At 25.5% G+C, this 18393-nt stretch overlaps 2 protein-coding genes across 2 annotated transcripts in view; one reads left to right on the top strand and one right to left on the bottom strand.

Moving 5' to 3' along the window:
- The window catches only part of LOC144848261 (uncharacterized), a 22029-nt gene extending 5113 nt beyond the window's left edge, over positions 1-16916 (top strand). The window contains exons 3-12 of the mRNA XM_078704974.1: positions 609-680; positions 1568-1639; positions 3778-3849; positions 4708-4779; positions 9485-9556; positions 11061-11132; positions 13005-13079; positions 13680-13751; positions 14467-14551; positions 15528-16916. Of these exons, the coding sequence (XP_078561100.1) occupies positions 609-680; positions 1568-1639; positions 3778-3849; positions 4708-4779; positions 9485-9556; positions 11061-11132; positions 13005-13079; positions 13680-13751; positions 14467-14551; positions 15528-15674 (811 nt within the window). The 3' untranslated portion in view covers positions 15675-16916. The remainder of the gene's footprint in view (positions 1-608; positions 681-1567; positions 1640-3777; positions 3850-4707; positions 4780-9484; positions 9557-11060; positions 11133-13004; positions 13080-13679; positions 13752-14466; positions 14552-15527) is intronic.
- The window catches only part of LOC144848509 (1-aminocyclopropane-1-carboxylate synthase-like protein 1), a 60071-nt gene that overhangs the window by 32506 nt on the left and 9172 nt on the right, over positions 1-18393 (bottom strand). The gene's annotated exons all lie outside the window — the stretch shown is intronic.

Raw genomic sequence — 18393 nt, forward strand, 5'->3', positions numbered from 1 at the left:
TTACAATTTGCTCATGACCCTTTCTTACTTTAACACTTTCTATACCTTAACCCCAACCACTATATCACTGTTATTCCTGTATGAACATCAAAAAATAAGTGCATTGCCAGCCCACGGTATTTGATAGTTTGACAACACTGACAAAGCTGTAGCTGCATTTCTATGTTTAATTTTTTTTTTCAAAATAAATAAAAATATAATTTATAAAAATAAACATTAAACATTTTATCATTTCATAATGTAATAAGTGTTAATTGGTCATTAATTAAAGAGATTTAATTAATATAATTATTAATTATGTTAAAATGAAAACAAATATTTAGAATTTGCTATATGGTGTTCATGAGAATAACACTTTATTATTTTAACATTCATTTAAAGAGATTTAAATATTAAATTATTAAATACATTAAGATGATAAAAAATATTTAGATTTTATAAAGAAATTGTATAACATTTTTTATATTTTAAGCTCATCAGCATTTACTATGTAGATCATGTCCTTGAAAGACTATAACAAAAATTAAAATGTATATGAATAATAAATGTTGACATATCAAACAGCTTGAATATTGTAATTGTTACTGTACATTGTTATTACTTTAAAGGAGTTTATACAATAACCAAATAAGAACATTGCCAGCCAATGTATTTGATAGATTGACAGCACTGACAGGACTGTAAGTATTCTGATCATATCAAAATTTCTTCGTTTAATTTGTTTTAAAAATAAATTATTGAATAATAATTTATAACAATGAATATTAATCATTGTATCACTTCATAATGTAATCAACATACAGTATACAGTATATATTTTAAAAATCACTTAGCATTAGTAAAATATCTAACAATTATCAATAAATTATTCAATTTTGAAAGATAAAAATAATTGAAAATTGGTCTTCATTTAAAGAAATTTAGTTATTATTATTAAATACTTAATATGTAACAAATATTTACAATTTGCTCATGACCCTTTCTTATTTTAACACTTTCTATACCTTAACCCCAACCACTATATCACTGTTATTACTGTATTAAAATAAAAAAATAAGTGCATTGCCAGCCCACGGTATTTGATAGTTTGACAACACTGACAAAGCTGTAGCTGCATTTCTATGTTTAATTTTTTTTTTCAAAATAAATAAAAATATAATTTATAAAAATAAACATTAAACATTTTATCATTTCATAATGTAATAAGTGTTAATTGGTCATTAATTAAAGAGATTTAATTAATATAATTATTAAATATGTTAAAATGAAAACAAATATTTAGAATTTGCTATATGGTGTTCATGAGAATAACACTTTATTATTTTAACATTCATTTAAAGAGATTTAAATATTAAATTATTAAATACATTAAGATGATAAAAAATATTTAGATTTTATAAAGAAATTGTATAACATTTTTTATATTTTAAGCTCATCAGCATTCACTATGTAGATCATGTCCTTGAAAGACTATAACAAAAATTAAAATATATATGAATAATAAATGTTGACATATCAAACAGCTTGATTATTGTAATTGTTACTGTACATTGTTTTCACTTTTAAGGTATTTATACAATAACCAAATAAGAACATTGCCAGCCAATGTATTTGATAGATTGACAGCACTGACAAGACTGTAAGTATTTTGATCATATCAATTTCTTTGTCTAATTTGTTTTTAAAATTGATAATAAAATAATTTATAACAATGAATATTATGCATTGTATCATTTCATAATGTAATCAACATACAGTATACAGTATATATTTTTAAAATCACTTAGCATTAGTAAAATATTTAACAATTATCAATAAATTATTCAATTTTGAAAAATAAAAATAATTGAAAATTGGTCTCCATTTAAAGAAATTTAGTTATTATTATTAAATACTTAATATGTAACAAATATTTACAATTTGCTCATGACCCTTTCTTATTTTAACACTTTCTATACCTTAACCCCAACCACTATATCACTGTTATTCCTGTATGAACATAAAAAAAAGTGCATTGCCAGCCCATGGTATTTGATAGTTTGACAACACTGACAAAGCTGTAGGCCTAAGTATTTTGCAATTATTTATTTCTATGTTTAATTTTTTTTTTCAAAATAAATAAAAATATAATTTTGAACATTATGCATTTTATCATGTCATAATGTAATAAGTGTTAATTGGTCATTAATTAAAGAGATTTAATTAATATAATTATTAAATACGTTCAAATGAAAAGAAATATTTAGAATTTGCTATAGAAATGGTGTTCATGAGAATAACACTTTATTATTTTAACATTCATTTAAAAAGATTTAACTATTAAATTATTAAATACATTAAGAAATTGTGTTTATGAGAATAACATTTTTCCTATTTTAACAGTTTATTTTTGCCTAATTAATGTAAGCTCATCAGCATTTACTATGTAGATAATGTCCCTGAAAGACTATAAAAAAAAATCAAAATGTATATGAAAAATAAATGTTTATGATTATTAGGTTATATGCATTATCATTATTATTTGTTATACAAATTGTGTTCAATAACACATTCTAATTATTTTAACATAGTTTATTTTTGCTTAATTAAAGTATACTCATAGCATTTACTATGTAGATAATGTGATCAATACATACAATATACAAATATATTATTGATAATGGGTCTTCATTTAAAGGGATTTAATTATTATATTAAATACATTAAGATAACAAATAATTAGTTATACAAATTGTGTTCATTCATGAGAATAACACTTTCTTATTTTAACAGTTTATTTAATTGAAGTATACTCAATAGCATTTACTATGTTGATAATGTCCCTATCATTGACTGAAAGACTATACAAATAATTCAAAATGTGTATGAAAAATAAAAGTTTAGATTGTACAGATTAGATTAATGTACATTGTTTTTACTTTGAAGGTATTTAGACTGTAACCTTTAGTAAAATATTTAACAATTATCAATAAATTATTCAATTTTTTAAGATATAAATAATTGAAAATTGGTCTTCATTTAAAGAGATTTAAAGAGATATATTAAAATAACAAACATTTAGAATTTGTTATACAAATTGTGTTAATGAGAATAACACTTTACTAATTTTAACATAGTTTATTTATACTAATTAAAGTATACTCATCAGCATTTACTATGTAGATAATGTCTCATTGGCTAAAAGTAAAACAAAGTTATATACAGCTTGCATATTGTAATTGTTACTGTACATTGTTTTCACTTTTAAGGAGTTTGTACGTTAACCTAATAAGTACATTACCAGCCCACGGTATTTGATAGTTTGACAGCATTGACAAAGCTGTAGCTGCATTTCTATGTTAAATTTTTTTTTTCAAAATAAATAAAAATATAATTTATAAAAATGAACATTAAGCATTTTATCATTTCATAATGTAATAAGTGTTAATTGGTCATTAATTAAAGAGATTTAATTTAATTATTAAATATGTTAAAATGAAAACAAATATTTAGAATTTGCTATATGGTGTTCATGAGAATAACACTTTATTATTTTAACATTCATTTAAAGAGATTTAAATATTAAATTATTAAATACATTAAGATGATAACAAATATTTAGATTTTATAAAGAAATTGTATAACATTTTTTATATTTTAAGCTCATCAACATTTACTATGTAGATCATGTCCTTGAAAGACTATAAAAAAAATTAAAATTTATATGAATAATAAATGTTGACATATCAAACAGCTTGATTATTGTAATTGTTACTGTACATTGTTTTCACTTTTAAGGTATTTATACAATAACCAAATAAGAACATTGCCAGCCAATGTATTTGATAGATTGACAGCACTGACAAGACTGTAAGTATTTTGATCATATCAATTTCTTTGTCTAATTTGTTTTTAAAATTGATAATAAAATAATTTATAACAATGAATATTATGCATTGTATCATTTCATAATGTAATCAACATACAGTATACAGTATATATTTTTAAAATCACTTAGCATTAGTAAAATATTTAACAATTATCAATAAATTATTCAATTTTGAAAAATAAAAATAATTGAAAATTGGTCTCCATTTAAAGAAATTTAGTTATTATTATTAAATACTTAATATGTAACAAATATTTACAATTTGCTCATGACCCTTTCTTATTTTAACACTTTCTATACCTTAACCCCAACCACTATATCACTGTTATTCCTGTATTAACATCATTGCCAGCCCATGGTATTTGATAGTTTGACAACACTGACAAAGCTGTAGCTGCATTTCTATGTTTAATTTTTTTTTTCAAAACAAATAAAAATATAATTTTGAACATTATGCATTTTATCATTTCATAATGTAATAAGTGTTAATTGGTCATTAATTAAAGAGATTTAATTAATATAATTATTAAATATGTTAAAATGAAAACAAATATTTAGAATTTGCTATATGGTGTTCATGAGAATAACACTTTATTATTTTAACATTCATTTAAAGAGATTTTAAATATTAAATTATTAAATACATTAAGATGATAACAAATATTTAGATTTTATAAAGAAATTGTATAACATTTTTCATATTTTAAGCTCATCAGCATTTACTATATAGATCATGTCGTTGAAAGACTATAACAAAAATTAAAATGTATATGAAAAATAAATGTTGACAAACAGCTTGATTATTGTAATTGTTACTGTACATTGTTTTCACTTTTAAGGTATTTGTTCAGTAACGAAATAAGAACATTGTCAGCCAATGTATTTGATAGATTGACAGCACTGACATACCTGTAAGTATTTTGATCATATCAATTTCTTTGTCTAATTTGTTTTTAAAATTGATAATAAAATAATTTATAACAATGAATATTATGCATTGTATCATTTCATAATGTAATCAACATACAGTATACAGTAAATATATTTTTAAAATCACTTAGCATTAGTACAATATTTAACAATTATCAATAAATTATTCAATTTTGAAAGATAAAAATAATTGAAAATTGGTCTCCATTTAAAGAAATTTAATTACTATTATTATTAAATACTTAATATGTTAACAAATATTTACAATTAACTCATGACCCTTTCTTATTTTAACACTTTTAACACACTCTATATCTTAACCCCATACCACTATATCACTGTTATTCCTCTATGAACATAAAAAATAAGTGCATTGCCAGCCCATGGTATTTGATAGTTTGACAACACTGACAAAGCTGTAGGCCTAAGTATTTTGCAATTATTTATTTCTATGTTTAATTTTTTTTTTTCAAAATAAATAAAAATATAATTTATAAAAATGAACATTATGAATTTTATCATTTCATAATGTAATAAGTGTTAACTGGTCATTAATTAAAGAGTTTTAATTAGGTGATCATTTAGAATAAAATGATCACCTATTGTTATTGTATGAAATCTTTAATATTATTTATTTCTTTCTGTACAGATTTTGTGTGTCAATTATCTCAAAAAGTTAAATGTCAATAATCACAAAAATTTCACAATATCTTTCAAATACTGTAACTTAATCCTAATGAGCTTTTCAGCGTGATCACTTAACCGTGACGTCATTTATACGCCATTTTGTGAAATCACATTATCAATCATATCTCCATAATTCATTATCTCATATCTATATATAAATTTACGTAAGGGCAAAATTCGGTAAATCGCGCCTTACTTCTAGAATTTTTACTCGATGGTATATACAGTTGGTTCGTACTTTCGGTACTGATTTTAACCACCTGATGTTACCCTGTTTACTAATTAAATTAAGTTAAATAATTAGTTATTGACGATTAAAACGAATTTAGGTTCAACGATTTGCCCCAAATAGGGGTGTTTTCCAGTCGTGGTATACACTGTCTAATGAATGTCCATGGAAAAATACCCGCATACAATAATACGAGGATGATTCGCATTTTCCTATCTCCTCCTACGATAATTGTTTTTAATGGCTGAAAACGGGTTGAACAGCTCGAGTACAGTATCATAATGTTGAAGACAGGCCGATTTTCTTAAAAAAATACTATTTTGATAGATATAATATACGTTTATACAAATGTATTGATTTGCAATGAATGGAACATTCCAATCTCTGTTCCACAAGTTTCTCTCTGTTCCACAAGTGTCTATTCCCTCAGGCGTCGTAAAGGCAAGTACTGTATACTCATAACAGAAATTCGATCCATTTTTTTTTTCAATCTGTACTGCAGAGGTTGGATATAGATTTTTTAAACGGATAATGAGCTAGCGTTTTCAGTCGCCGTATATTATGTACAAATCTTTATTATTGCAGTTAAACCACCCACATCATCACCCTTCCCTCACTGGCATGAGTAGTAGTAGTAACTAATTAAGTTGAGTTAGATAATTTAATATTTATTGACGATTAAATCGAATTTATGATTTGCCCCAAATAGAGGTGGTTTTCACAAATTGTTTTACATTATATAAACATATACACGTCGTAGTGATGTATCGTTACATGTACTGTACACTTTCAATCGACTAGGACGGTTTCAACAAAGTATTACATCGCAATGATTTACTGTGTTTAGTGGTATATTATTTGTAAAACATGAAAACAATTAATATTTCGTTACTAAATGGATAAAGAATATATTTAAAAATTGTTCCTCCTTGCACCCATCCTCTTCCCCATCCCTCAACCCTAATGTTACATACAAAACACAACTTATTAAGTTTGTTTAAATTTGACTTAAACAATTGCTCTCATTTTGTGACAAGTTTCTCTTGCGGAAGTAATTCCCAGGGTGCTAATTTTAGTTGAGTACATAAATCACAGTGTCTATTTATTCGTTCCTGCGGTACGTACATTTGAAATCGCCAGTTTTTTAACGCTGAAATTATTATGTATTCAAGAACCATCTGTGGGCACGACCTAGATGGTATGCTCACTTCGCTCGCGTACCATCTAGTTAAGGGTAGATCAAGGGTAAAAATATTAGCAAACAAAAATTTACGCGTTTCAAGGTCATGCACGTGAAATTGCGTGTTAAAAATTTAAAAAGCCAAATTAGGTTTTGATCAATTTAGAGCATGAATTAGGCCATTTGCGTGTTTCCAAAAATTAGTGAATTTCATTAACTAGATGGTACGCTCGCTTCGCTCGCGTACCATCTAGTTAATGAAATTCACTACACGTAAACTTCAGGTCAAGGGTAAAAATATTAGCAAATAAAAACTTACGCGTTTCAAGGTCATGCACGTGAAATTGCGTGTTAAAAATTTAAAAAGCCAAATTAGGTTTTGATCAATTTAGAGCATGAATTAGGCCATTTGCATGTTTCCAAAAATTACTGCGCAAAAACATGTTTTTGCGCGCGCGATACTTAAAAAGCGTAAAAAAATACGAATTTTTTGTACAAATCACATTCTAATCACCATCCTTAGTACATTCACCAAATTTGAATCTGTTCCGACTTAAAATAACGCTATATAAGAAGGTTAAAAATGACAAAATGTGCACATTAATTGCATCAAAGTGCTGAAAATGGTGAAAAATAAGGCATTTTTAAAATGAAAATAATTCTTCAGAAAGCACGATGACCCCCAATTTTTTTAACTTATTCTGGAAGCCATTGAGTTGTAGATATGAATTCATGTACACATTTTACGTACAAAATGTTGTGACATCATCAAATGGCAACTTGAATTTAAAATTAAGTTTTTTTCTCTTTCGTCATATAATTATCACATTCAATAGAACACATATCTGTTATTTTGTGCCCGATTTTGGCTCAAATTTTAGTATGTGATTGCTCAATTAATTGACTTTCTCATGACTTGCCACTATTTTCATTTTGATGACGTCATCACGCGTAAAAACTTGAATAACGTAGGTCGTGTAATTTCACCTTCGCCGTAAATTTGAATATCTTACAGCTCTTCAGAATTGAAGGTTACCTTGATTATAATTTATTATGAAAGCTGATGAAATGTAGATATGAATTCATATAAAAATCAAGCCTATCGGATGTTGTGACGTTAACATATGGCCAGTTAAAGTCAAAAAGTAGTTTTTTCATCTTTTTCGTCAAAGTTATACAAATTTCAAAGAGCGCGCACAGCGCTTCTACGTGCCAGATTCTCTTCCAATTTTTATATTTATTTGCTCAATTTATTATCTTTCGAAATTGTCATCTTCGAGTTTATTTTGATAATTCCATCATACCAAAAAATTAGAACACGATATGTGTCCCGTAATTTCACCTATGCTACACTGTATAGATGTACAGTATATACTGTACATAAATGGCATATAATAGGCACAACTCAGCACTATAATCGTATAATAGGATAGTATAAATCAACATTTTCTGATCGTATGTTAACGTACATGCATCATGTTTAAAAAAAAATTTATTTCAGTAAAATGATAAAAATGATCACCTATAATTCGTCAAAGTGACGAATTAAATTCTAGTTAATATAATTATTATATGAAAACAAATATTAGAATTTGCTATAGAAATGGTGTTCATGAGAATAACACTTTATTATTTTAACATTCATTTAAAAAGATTTAACTATTAAATTATTAAATACAGTAAGAAATTGTGTTCATGAGAATAACATTTTTCAAATTTTAACAGTTTAGTTTTGCCTAATTAATGTAAGCTCATCAGCATTTACTATGTAGATAATGTCCCTGAAAGACTATAAAAAAAAATCAAAATGTATATGAAAAATAAATGTTTATGATTAGGTTATATGCATTGTCATTATTATTTGTTATACAAATTATGTTCAATAACACATTTTAATTATTTTAATAGTTTATTTTTGCTTAATTAAAGTATACTCAATAGCATTTACTATGTAGATAATGTGATCAATACATACAATATAAAAATATATTATTGATAATGGGTCTTCATTTAAAGGAATTTAATTATTATATTAAATACATTAAGATAACAAATAATTTGTCATACAAATTGTGTTCATGGGAATAACACTTTCTTACTTTAACAGTTTATTTTAGCCTTAATTAAAGTATACTCAATAGCATTTACTATGTAGATAATGTCCCTATCATTGACTGAAAGACTATACATATAATTCAAAATGTGTATGAAAAATAAAAGTTGAGATTCTAAACAGCTTGAATGGTGTCATTTTTAATGTACATTGTTGAATTGAAGGTATTTGGATTCTAACCTTTAGTAAAATATTTAACAATTATCAATAAATTATGCAATTTTTTAAGATATAAATAATTGAAAATTGGTCTTCATTTAAAGAGATATATTAAAATAACAAATATTTAGAATTTGTTATACAAATTGTGTTAATGAGAATAATACTTTACTTATTTTAACATAGTTTATTTATACTAATTAAAGTATACTCATCAGCATTTACTATGTAGATAATGTCTCATTGGCTGAAAGTAAAACATAAAAGTTATATACAGCTTGCATGTAATTGTTACTGTACATTGTTTTTACTTTTAAGGAGTTTGGGTGATAACCAAATAAGTACATTGGCAGCCAATGTATTTGATAGTTTGACAGCACTGGCATGGCTGTAAGTATTTTGCTCTTATCAATTTCTTTGTTTAATTTTTTGTAAAAATACATAATAAAATAATTCATATTACTTCCTAATTGTATAATTTCATAATGTGATCAATACATACAGTATATACTTTTTTAAAACTTAGGTTTAATAAAATATTAACCATCAATATTAATTATTCATTTTTTAAAGATTTTAATTGTTAATTGGTCATTATTTAAAGAAATTTAATTATTATTATTAAATACTTAATATGTAACAAATATTTACAATTTGCTCATGACCCTTTCTTATTTTAACACTTTCTATACCTTAACCCCAACCACTATATAACTGTTATTCCTGTATGACCATAACAAAATAAGTGCATTGCCAGCCCATGGTATTTGATAGTTTGACAACACTGACAAAGCTGTAGGCCTAAGTATTTTGCAATTATTTATTTCTATGTTAAATTTTTTTTTTTAAATAAATAAAAATATAATTTTGAACATTATGCATTTATCATTTCATAATGTAATAAGTGTTAATTGGTGATTAATTAAAGAGATTTAATTAATATAATTATTAAATACGTTCAAATAAAAACAAATATTTAGAATTTGCTATAGAAATGGTGTTCATGAGAATAACACTTTATTATTTTAACATTCATTTAAAAAGATTTAACTATTAAATTATTAAATACATTAAGAAATTGTGTTTATGAGAATAACATTTTTCATATTTTAACAGTTTATTTTTGCTTAATTAATGTAAGCTCATCAGCATTTACTATGTAGGCCTAGATAATGTCCCTGAAAGACTATACAAAAAATCAAAATGTATATGAAAAATAAATGTTTATGATTATTAGGTTATATGCATTATCATTATTATTTGTTATACAAATTATGTTCAATAACACATTCTAATTATTTTAACATAGTTTATTTTTGCTTAATTAAAGTATACTCATAGCAATTACTATGTAGATAATGTGATCAATACATACAATATAAAAATATTATTATTGATAATGGGTCTTTATTTAAAAGGATTTAATTATATTAAATACATTAAGATAACAAATAATTAGTTATACAAATTGTGTTCATTCATGAGAATAACACTTTCTTATTTTAACAGTTTATTTTAGCCTTAATTAAAGTATACTCAATAGAATTTACTATGTAGATAATGTCCCTATCATTGACTAAAAGACTATACAAATAATTCAAAATGTGTATGAAAAATAAAAGCTGACATTCTAAACAGCTTGAAAAGTGTCATTTTTAATGTACATTGTTTTTACTTTTAAGGTATATTAAAATAACAAATATTTAGAATTTGTTATACAAATTGTGTTAATGAGAATAATACTTTACTTATTTTAACATAGTTTATTTATACTAATTAAAATATACTCATCAGCACTTACTATGTAGATAATGTCTCATTGGCTGAAAGTAAAACATAAAAGTTGTATACAGCTTGCATGTAATTGTTACTGTACATTGTTTTTACTTTTAAGGAGTTTGAGTGGTAACCAAATAAGTACATTACCAGCCAATGTATTTGATAGTTTGACAGCACTGACATACCTGTAAGTATTTTGCTCTTATCAATTTCTTTGTTTAATTTTTTGTAAAAATACATAATAAAATAATTCATATTACTTCCTAATTGTATAATTTCATAATGTGATCAATACATACAGTATATACTTTTTTAAAACTTAGGTTTAATAAAATATTAACCATCAATATTAATTATTCATTTTTTAAAGATTTTAATTGTTAATTGGTCATTATTTAAAGATATATAATTATTATTTTATTAATATATTAAAGAAGATAACATTTTTAGAATTTACTAAAACAATTGTATTAATGAGAATAACATTTTCTTAATTTAACAGTTTATTTTTGCCTAATTAAAGTATCATCAGCATTTACTATTTATATAATGTCCCTATCCCTTAACTAAACTATGTATTTGATAGTTTGACAGCACTGATATCCCTGTAAGTATCTTTCTCATATTAATTTCCTTGTTTAATTTGTTTTTAAAATGTTATCATTTCATAATGTAATCAATATATAAAGTAAAAATGTTAAAACCACCTGGCATTAGTAAAATGTTTAACATTATCAATAAATTATTCATTATTAATATCTGAATTGTCCAGAGGTACAATATACCTTTAATTATAATATTAAAAACATTATGATGATAATATAACAAATAAATAGTATTTGCTATAAAAAAGTAAATTTGACATCAAATAGCTACTTTCTATTGTACATTGTTGTTTTCATTTTACTCATTAAACTTTCTTTCTTGCAAATAGGTTAGCATTGTTGAATTTACAACATATACAAATAACAATTAAATTAAAAAATAAATGTAGTCATCTAATATAAATTATTATAGTTTGATTAATTTTAAATAATATAAATAAAATAAATTATTAAAATATTTAACCAGCACCAATAATTTTGTAAGATATTAACAATAACACCATCAATAACTCCATGTTTTAATTGGTGTAGTTTTACAGTGGAATCTTACAAAGGTTTAATTTAATACTTTGAATATGACATTAAACAAATTAGATAGTGTAATTGATGGTGAGTTAAAAAGTATACATTTCTGGTCAAAACAGTTGTGGTGTGAAAGCATTCAATATTTGGCTTACATAATAATTATTCTTATTGATTTATTTTACAAATTTAGTTATTTTTTATCTTATATGATCCAATGTGTACTGTTTAATTTATGTTCAATGACGTCACTGTTTGTTGTATTATAACCAGTCTAATAGTAAATCACTGTTTTCACAGATTTGTTTACAATCAATTGAATAATAATATATTAATTTTGTAGGATTAACAAACAAACCATTGAATTTACAACATATACAAATAACAATTAAATTAAAAAATAAATGTAGTCATCTAATATAAATTATTATAGTTTGATTAATTTTAAATAATATAAAGAAAATAACTTAATAAAATATTGAACCAGCACCAATAATTTTGTAAGATATTAACAATAACGCCATCAATAATCCCATGTTTTAATTGGCGTAGTTTTACAGTGGAATCATACAAAGGTTTAATTCAATACTTTGATTATGACATTAAACAAATTAGATAGTAATATTGATGGTGAGTTAAAAAGTATACATTTCCAGTTAAAATAGTTGTGATGTGAAAGCATTCAATATTTGGCTTACATAATAATTATTCTTATTGATTGATTTTACAAATTTAGCTATTTTTTATTTTATATGATCCAATGTGAACTGTTTAATTAATGTCCAATGACATCACTGTTTGTTGTATTATAACCAGTCTATTAGTAAATCACTGTTTTCACAGATTTGTTTAAAATCAATTGAATAATAATAATATAGTAATTTTGTAGGATTAACAAACAAACCATATACATATTTGTTATCTTCCAACAGGTCTTTAGATAACAATGCTATAACTACCATAGAACCAGGTGCATTTTCTTCTTTTGCTTCATCACTTTCACATTTGTAAGTTCACAATATTAATATATGATTTATAATTTAAATAGCTCATGCCATGAAGTAGCTATTTAGGGAATAATTTAAAGTGCAGGTTGTCATTAGGATTACAAAGCTAGTTATTTACTCTAAAATATACAACTTGAATTGAATGAGAAACTTTGCAAACAAGTGTAAACCTGATAGGTTTCGTAACGTACTGTAAGTTCGTTTATACTATTTTTGGTTTTTCAAAAAGAAATTTTATGTAATACCTATTCCACAACCAGATGAAATTCTTCCAACAAGTGTAAACATGTTACGTATTAGGTTTTCATCAAGATTCTTAACTTTTGCAACACTAGAATGGTTACTACATATAAATAGATTATAAAAAAAACAACACATTTATGACATTATAACTTAAACAATGTACTTTTGTTGTTGATTATATTCATTCCAATTTTCCTTCTGGCTTCACCCATTATTTCACAACGATGATATCCTATAGCACAAAAGCCTCCTGGTTATTAACATCCTGTACAACCTAAACTCATGGTAATAGTACCCTTCATTTTGAAATGTTAATAGTTTCAAAATTTACTATGGTTAATCATTGTCATTATTTAGATCTTTATATGGGAACAGCTTGCTTTATTACGAAGATAAAACTTTTGAACAATTGACCAACTTAACACATTTGTAAGTATATGACAGGTGTGCATACACAATGTTACTCTTATTATCATTCCAACGAATATCAATATTTAAGAATTTGAATTTCATTTAATTCGTACAACTGCATTCAGGTCAATTTTCAACTGTAGTACACCTCATGACACTTTTGATTGGTCCGTTAATTAAATTAATTCATGCATTGTTTATTGGCGTTCTATCATATAATAATTTGTCAATTTATGTCTAAAACGTCGGTGGCAACTTGCATTAAAAACTTTTTTAATAGGTTTAAAAACATTTTTTAAAACAATGTTGGCACTGTTGTTTAACCAGTTTCAATTTTGTCATTGAATTTGTCAGTCTTTATTTTTAGCATGCTGTTATCAGTAATCATGTCAAATAATCTACATTAATAATTTGAATGTTAGATTATGTTCAATTTAAAATAAACATATTAAAATTAATAAGTAATTCCGATTAAATGTTACAGTTCATGATAGTATGTTCTTATTCTTTGTGTATTTATATTATATATAATGCTACACATAATATTTTGATATTCAGAATAGATATAAATTAAGTGTACCTTCAAAATCTTTGAATATTCTAAACCATCTTTATGATCTAAGAGCAACAAGTACGCAAACAATAGTAAATTTTCTTCAAGTTTGAACACTGTTAAAATGAAACTAAAAATCATTGACATTAATTTGCTGTGTGCTTACTTTTGCTCTCATAGGTCTTCAGATTGTTCAAGACTGTGTTGCCTCGTAGGCGTTATTGATTACTGTCAACCAGCATGTAAAGATGAACAAACAAGAGAGGTATAGATTTTTATTCTTTTCATTTTATTTATTTTGTCGAGGAAAAACAAAATCTGGTTTTAGTAAAAAGCAAAGAATCACCATCAAGTGGCTCACCCATGATGGAGTGGAAATGGGCAAGACAAAACATAATTAACCTAGTAGCCTGGGAGCAGAACAGTTAATATACACATTTGCGGGAAAAAAGTATAGGAAAATTCTTTTTTGGTTTTTCTGATAGAGTATACCATATACAATGTCAGAAAAAAAATCCCCCAAATTTTTTATGGCACTTTAAAATTTTGGCCTATATAACACACACAAATGCCTATTAACACACACAAATACCTATATATAGGGGACAGGGAAACCAATTAACAGGTTTTGTTACTTGGAGTTGTGTTATGATGATTAAAATTAGCCGAGGCTTACTTTAATAACTACTTCTCATAGTAGTTGATAAATTGAGTCGATAACAATGACATCATCATGCCAGTATCCAATACGGTGTCCAATTTTAACGTTAAAATGTATGAATACTATCTTAAAATGAAATGTATACAGAAATCCAAACCTCTAGTTGATGGTAGAGATTTGGTTTAAAATGTGGCTTGTAGGAGGTAAATTTTTTCCTCAATATTTTGGTATGGATCGATGACCATTGACCTAATTTACCACCCTAGTTCCACAAACATTTGTTTGCATCTACACCCTCTACGGCAAATAATTAACTATAGCTTTAAGAACATTATAACACTTGACCTATTTAATATTTTCAAAAGTCCAAAACAAACATAAAAGTAAAGACAATATTAAAAAAAATGAATTAATTAATTAAAAAAAAAAAATATTAAGGGAATCTGTACACATAATATTTTGGAGATAATTATTATGACTAGGCAATATAAAGATTGCACTGCCTCTGAAGTTGCTGACAAGGATGATGTTATTGTAATTTCTATTGTATTTAACAGCATTGGGTTTATTGTAATTGCAGTGTGTTACCTCAAAGCATTCGTGTCCTATAAGAAATGACAGAGAACTCTCAACGGAATATGAAACGACAAGATCAAATAAATATAGAAAGAAAACCAGGGTGGATGATGAAGATGATGATGATGATGATGATGCTGGTTCCGGATAATCGTAATGGTAATTGGTTCTGAGATGGATTGGATGAGGATTCCTGATGATATGTTTGGGCAGCGACATCGATCATTTCTATAAACCTTTCAGTCAACATTTATCTTTACACAATTGTCGATATGTTTAAGTGCAAAGTGCGTCAACTGGCAGTTGAACAGATTGCACTTAATACAATGTGATTTAATTATTTATTGCGCAAACTCTACATTTGGTCTTGTTTTAACTTATGAAATTTTCATCTATTGTATTCATGTAATCTTTTACATTTAAAAATATTATATATATCTGATAACAATGAATTATCTTTAATTGTAATCCTTTTAAAATATTATACTGCACGTTTAAAGTTGGCAAACACTAATTGTTTATATTTTACGATTTTATCATTCACTGGTTTATATTAATACACTTTATAAATTATTCAAGGTCTTTTAATTTCTCGACCTCACAAGTTGTTTGACATCTGTACAAATGATATTTATAGGCCTAACGTTTAAATACGTATATCATAAAAGTATCAAATAATATTATGGAAGTATCAATTAATATTATTTGGTTGTTTCTCAATCCATTTATTTACCACTTTACCTAGTATACTAAGAACATTTAGGTTTAACCAGATATGGTGATGATTACATTGTATGCTAGAGGTATAGAAAGTCGAATGTTATAAAACGTCATAATTTAAGTTAGAAAATAAAACATGTTACATTTCTTAATAATGACTAATATCTGATTACAAGGTTTTGAATTTCATTCCTTAATTGTATTATATACAGTATAAGTAGATTTGTGAATACTTTAGTTTTTTTAAATGTGTCTAAAAACGTACAATTTTTTGATGAAGTTGTTTTAACTTCAAATAACTAATTATTTAACTCAACTTTAAAGAAACCTGGATTTAGTTACTTGGTAAAAATCGGTACTGAAGTATGTTGTACCAATTGTCTACAACATTGAGTAAAGACTTGAGAAGTTAATTTATATAGATTATATGTGAAGATTTAAATCATCAATTTTAGTAATATTATTAATTATTTGAGGATTTAGTAGATTTAAAGAAAGAATTGATTGATGTTGTTTGGTAATGTTATGATGTACTACTTTCGTAAGATGTTTTGAATTTGAACAACTTAAGGAGTACCAAACTTAAATGCAAAAAACTTGAGTATTTAATCAAAGTTCCATTATTATATTATATTCGTATTTGATTGTCATTAATATTTATTATTACTATTAAAAGCAGCATTAAGAAAATAAATTAGAGGGCAGTGTGTTATAATTTGAGTATTCAAACAAAACATCACGACAAAAAAAGGAATTTTAAAATACAGCTTTATCGTGAGCTTGATTGTTCCTGTTTCGCCAATGGTACCATCTGCTTTTAGAGGATCACACACTATTGTTCCATACGGTATATCAAGATGTTTTCTATCGGTTGCTTTAACATACAGCTTGCAGTAACCATTACCAGGGAAGAGGGAAATATCACTCTTCCCTGCAATTACCAAAGATTGTATACTCAATTATCATATCATATCAAGTTGAACGCTAATATTTATTTATTTTATTTATTACGTGCAATGTATTTTAATATTTTAAAAGATGATGAAATAAAAGTGTGACATTGACCGAACTTATCAAAGTACAGTAAGGACTTATTTCCAAAAGGATTGGAATATCATCAAGTATAAAGGGAGTGTCCAGGAGGCAACCAGCCTGCTCTTAAAGAGGAATATATAAGAAAGTTCTTGTAGTAAGAAAATAATAGAAAAGATATTTAATACAATTTAATAGTACACAAATCTGCAAAATTTCCCTAAAAAAGCTCATATTAATTTATCTAAAGCCTCTTTCACACTTGCTTTGGTCTGGCTCCGGTTTATTTGCAGGTGTGAAAAACCCTTTAAAAGACGAACAGCCTTAATTTAATATATCGATTTGAAGTTTGAAGTGACACAGGAAAATAATAATGTAAAGTGTATTGCTTACAATTATGTATATAACATAATGGCTTTGATAATGAATGCTTTAAAAAATTAACAAGATTCGACTTAGATTTGATTGGCTGAATCTTCGGTAACTGTTGTGAGTCGTTGATAGGCTGACTTGGCAATGTCGTTCCACTTGCGTATTTTGAACTTCCTGTACAACGACCATTGCTGCTTCAAAGCCACTATGATATGTGCATAATTGATAATACATTTATTTCTAATACTACAATATTAGAAATAAACGTATATTTATTAATCCTGCATCAACTTTATTACTATATTGAATTCGTCTTTCTTCTGTTAATACTTTTTATTAAAGTTTTGAGGTTCATCCTATCAACCAGTTTTGTATTTTTTAATCTTAATCACTTCTTTATTTTACTCAGAAAACGGGTTTTTTAAAATTATAAATATAAAATAAGTTATAAAAATAGATAAAACGTTCAGTACAAGTCATATAGGAATTGTTATTATTTGTTTATTGTTCCAATACTTTCAGATTCAATCTAGACACAGGAAAATCACCTTACATTTATCCACTTCTGTTTATACAAACTACTACAAACTATACAAAAAATAACCAAGCCCTTTTCCACAAAATTTGACAGCCATTCATATAAACGTACTCTATAATGACCTTTTCAAGTTATCAAGATGATATTATTATTTGCGATAAAAATGCTGTACAGTTTGTTACTTGGGTTAGATTCAACACTCCCGTCG

This window comes from Antedon bifida, chromosome 7 (assembly GCF_963402885.1).
Source record: "Antedon bifida chromosome 7, ecAntBifi1.1, whole genome shotgun sequence".
In the NCBI taxonomy this organism is placed as follows: Eukaryota; Metazoa; Echinodermata; class Crinoidea; order Comatulida; family Antedonidae; genus Antedon; species Antedon bifida.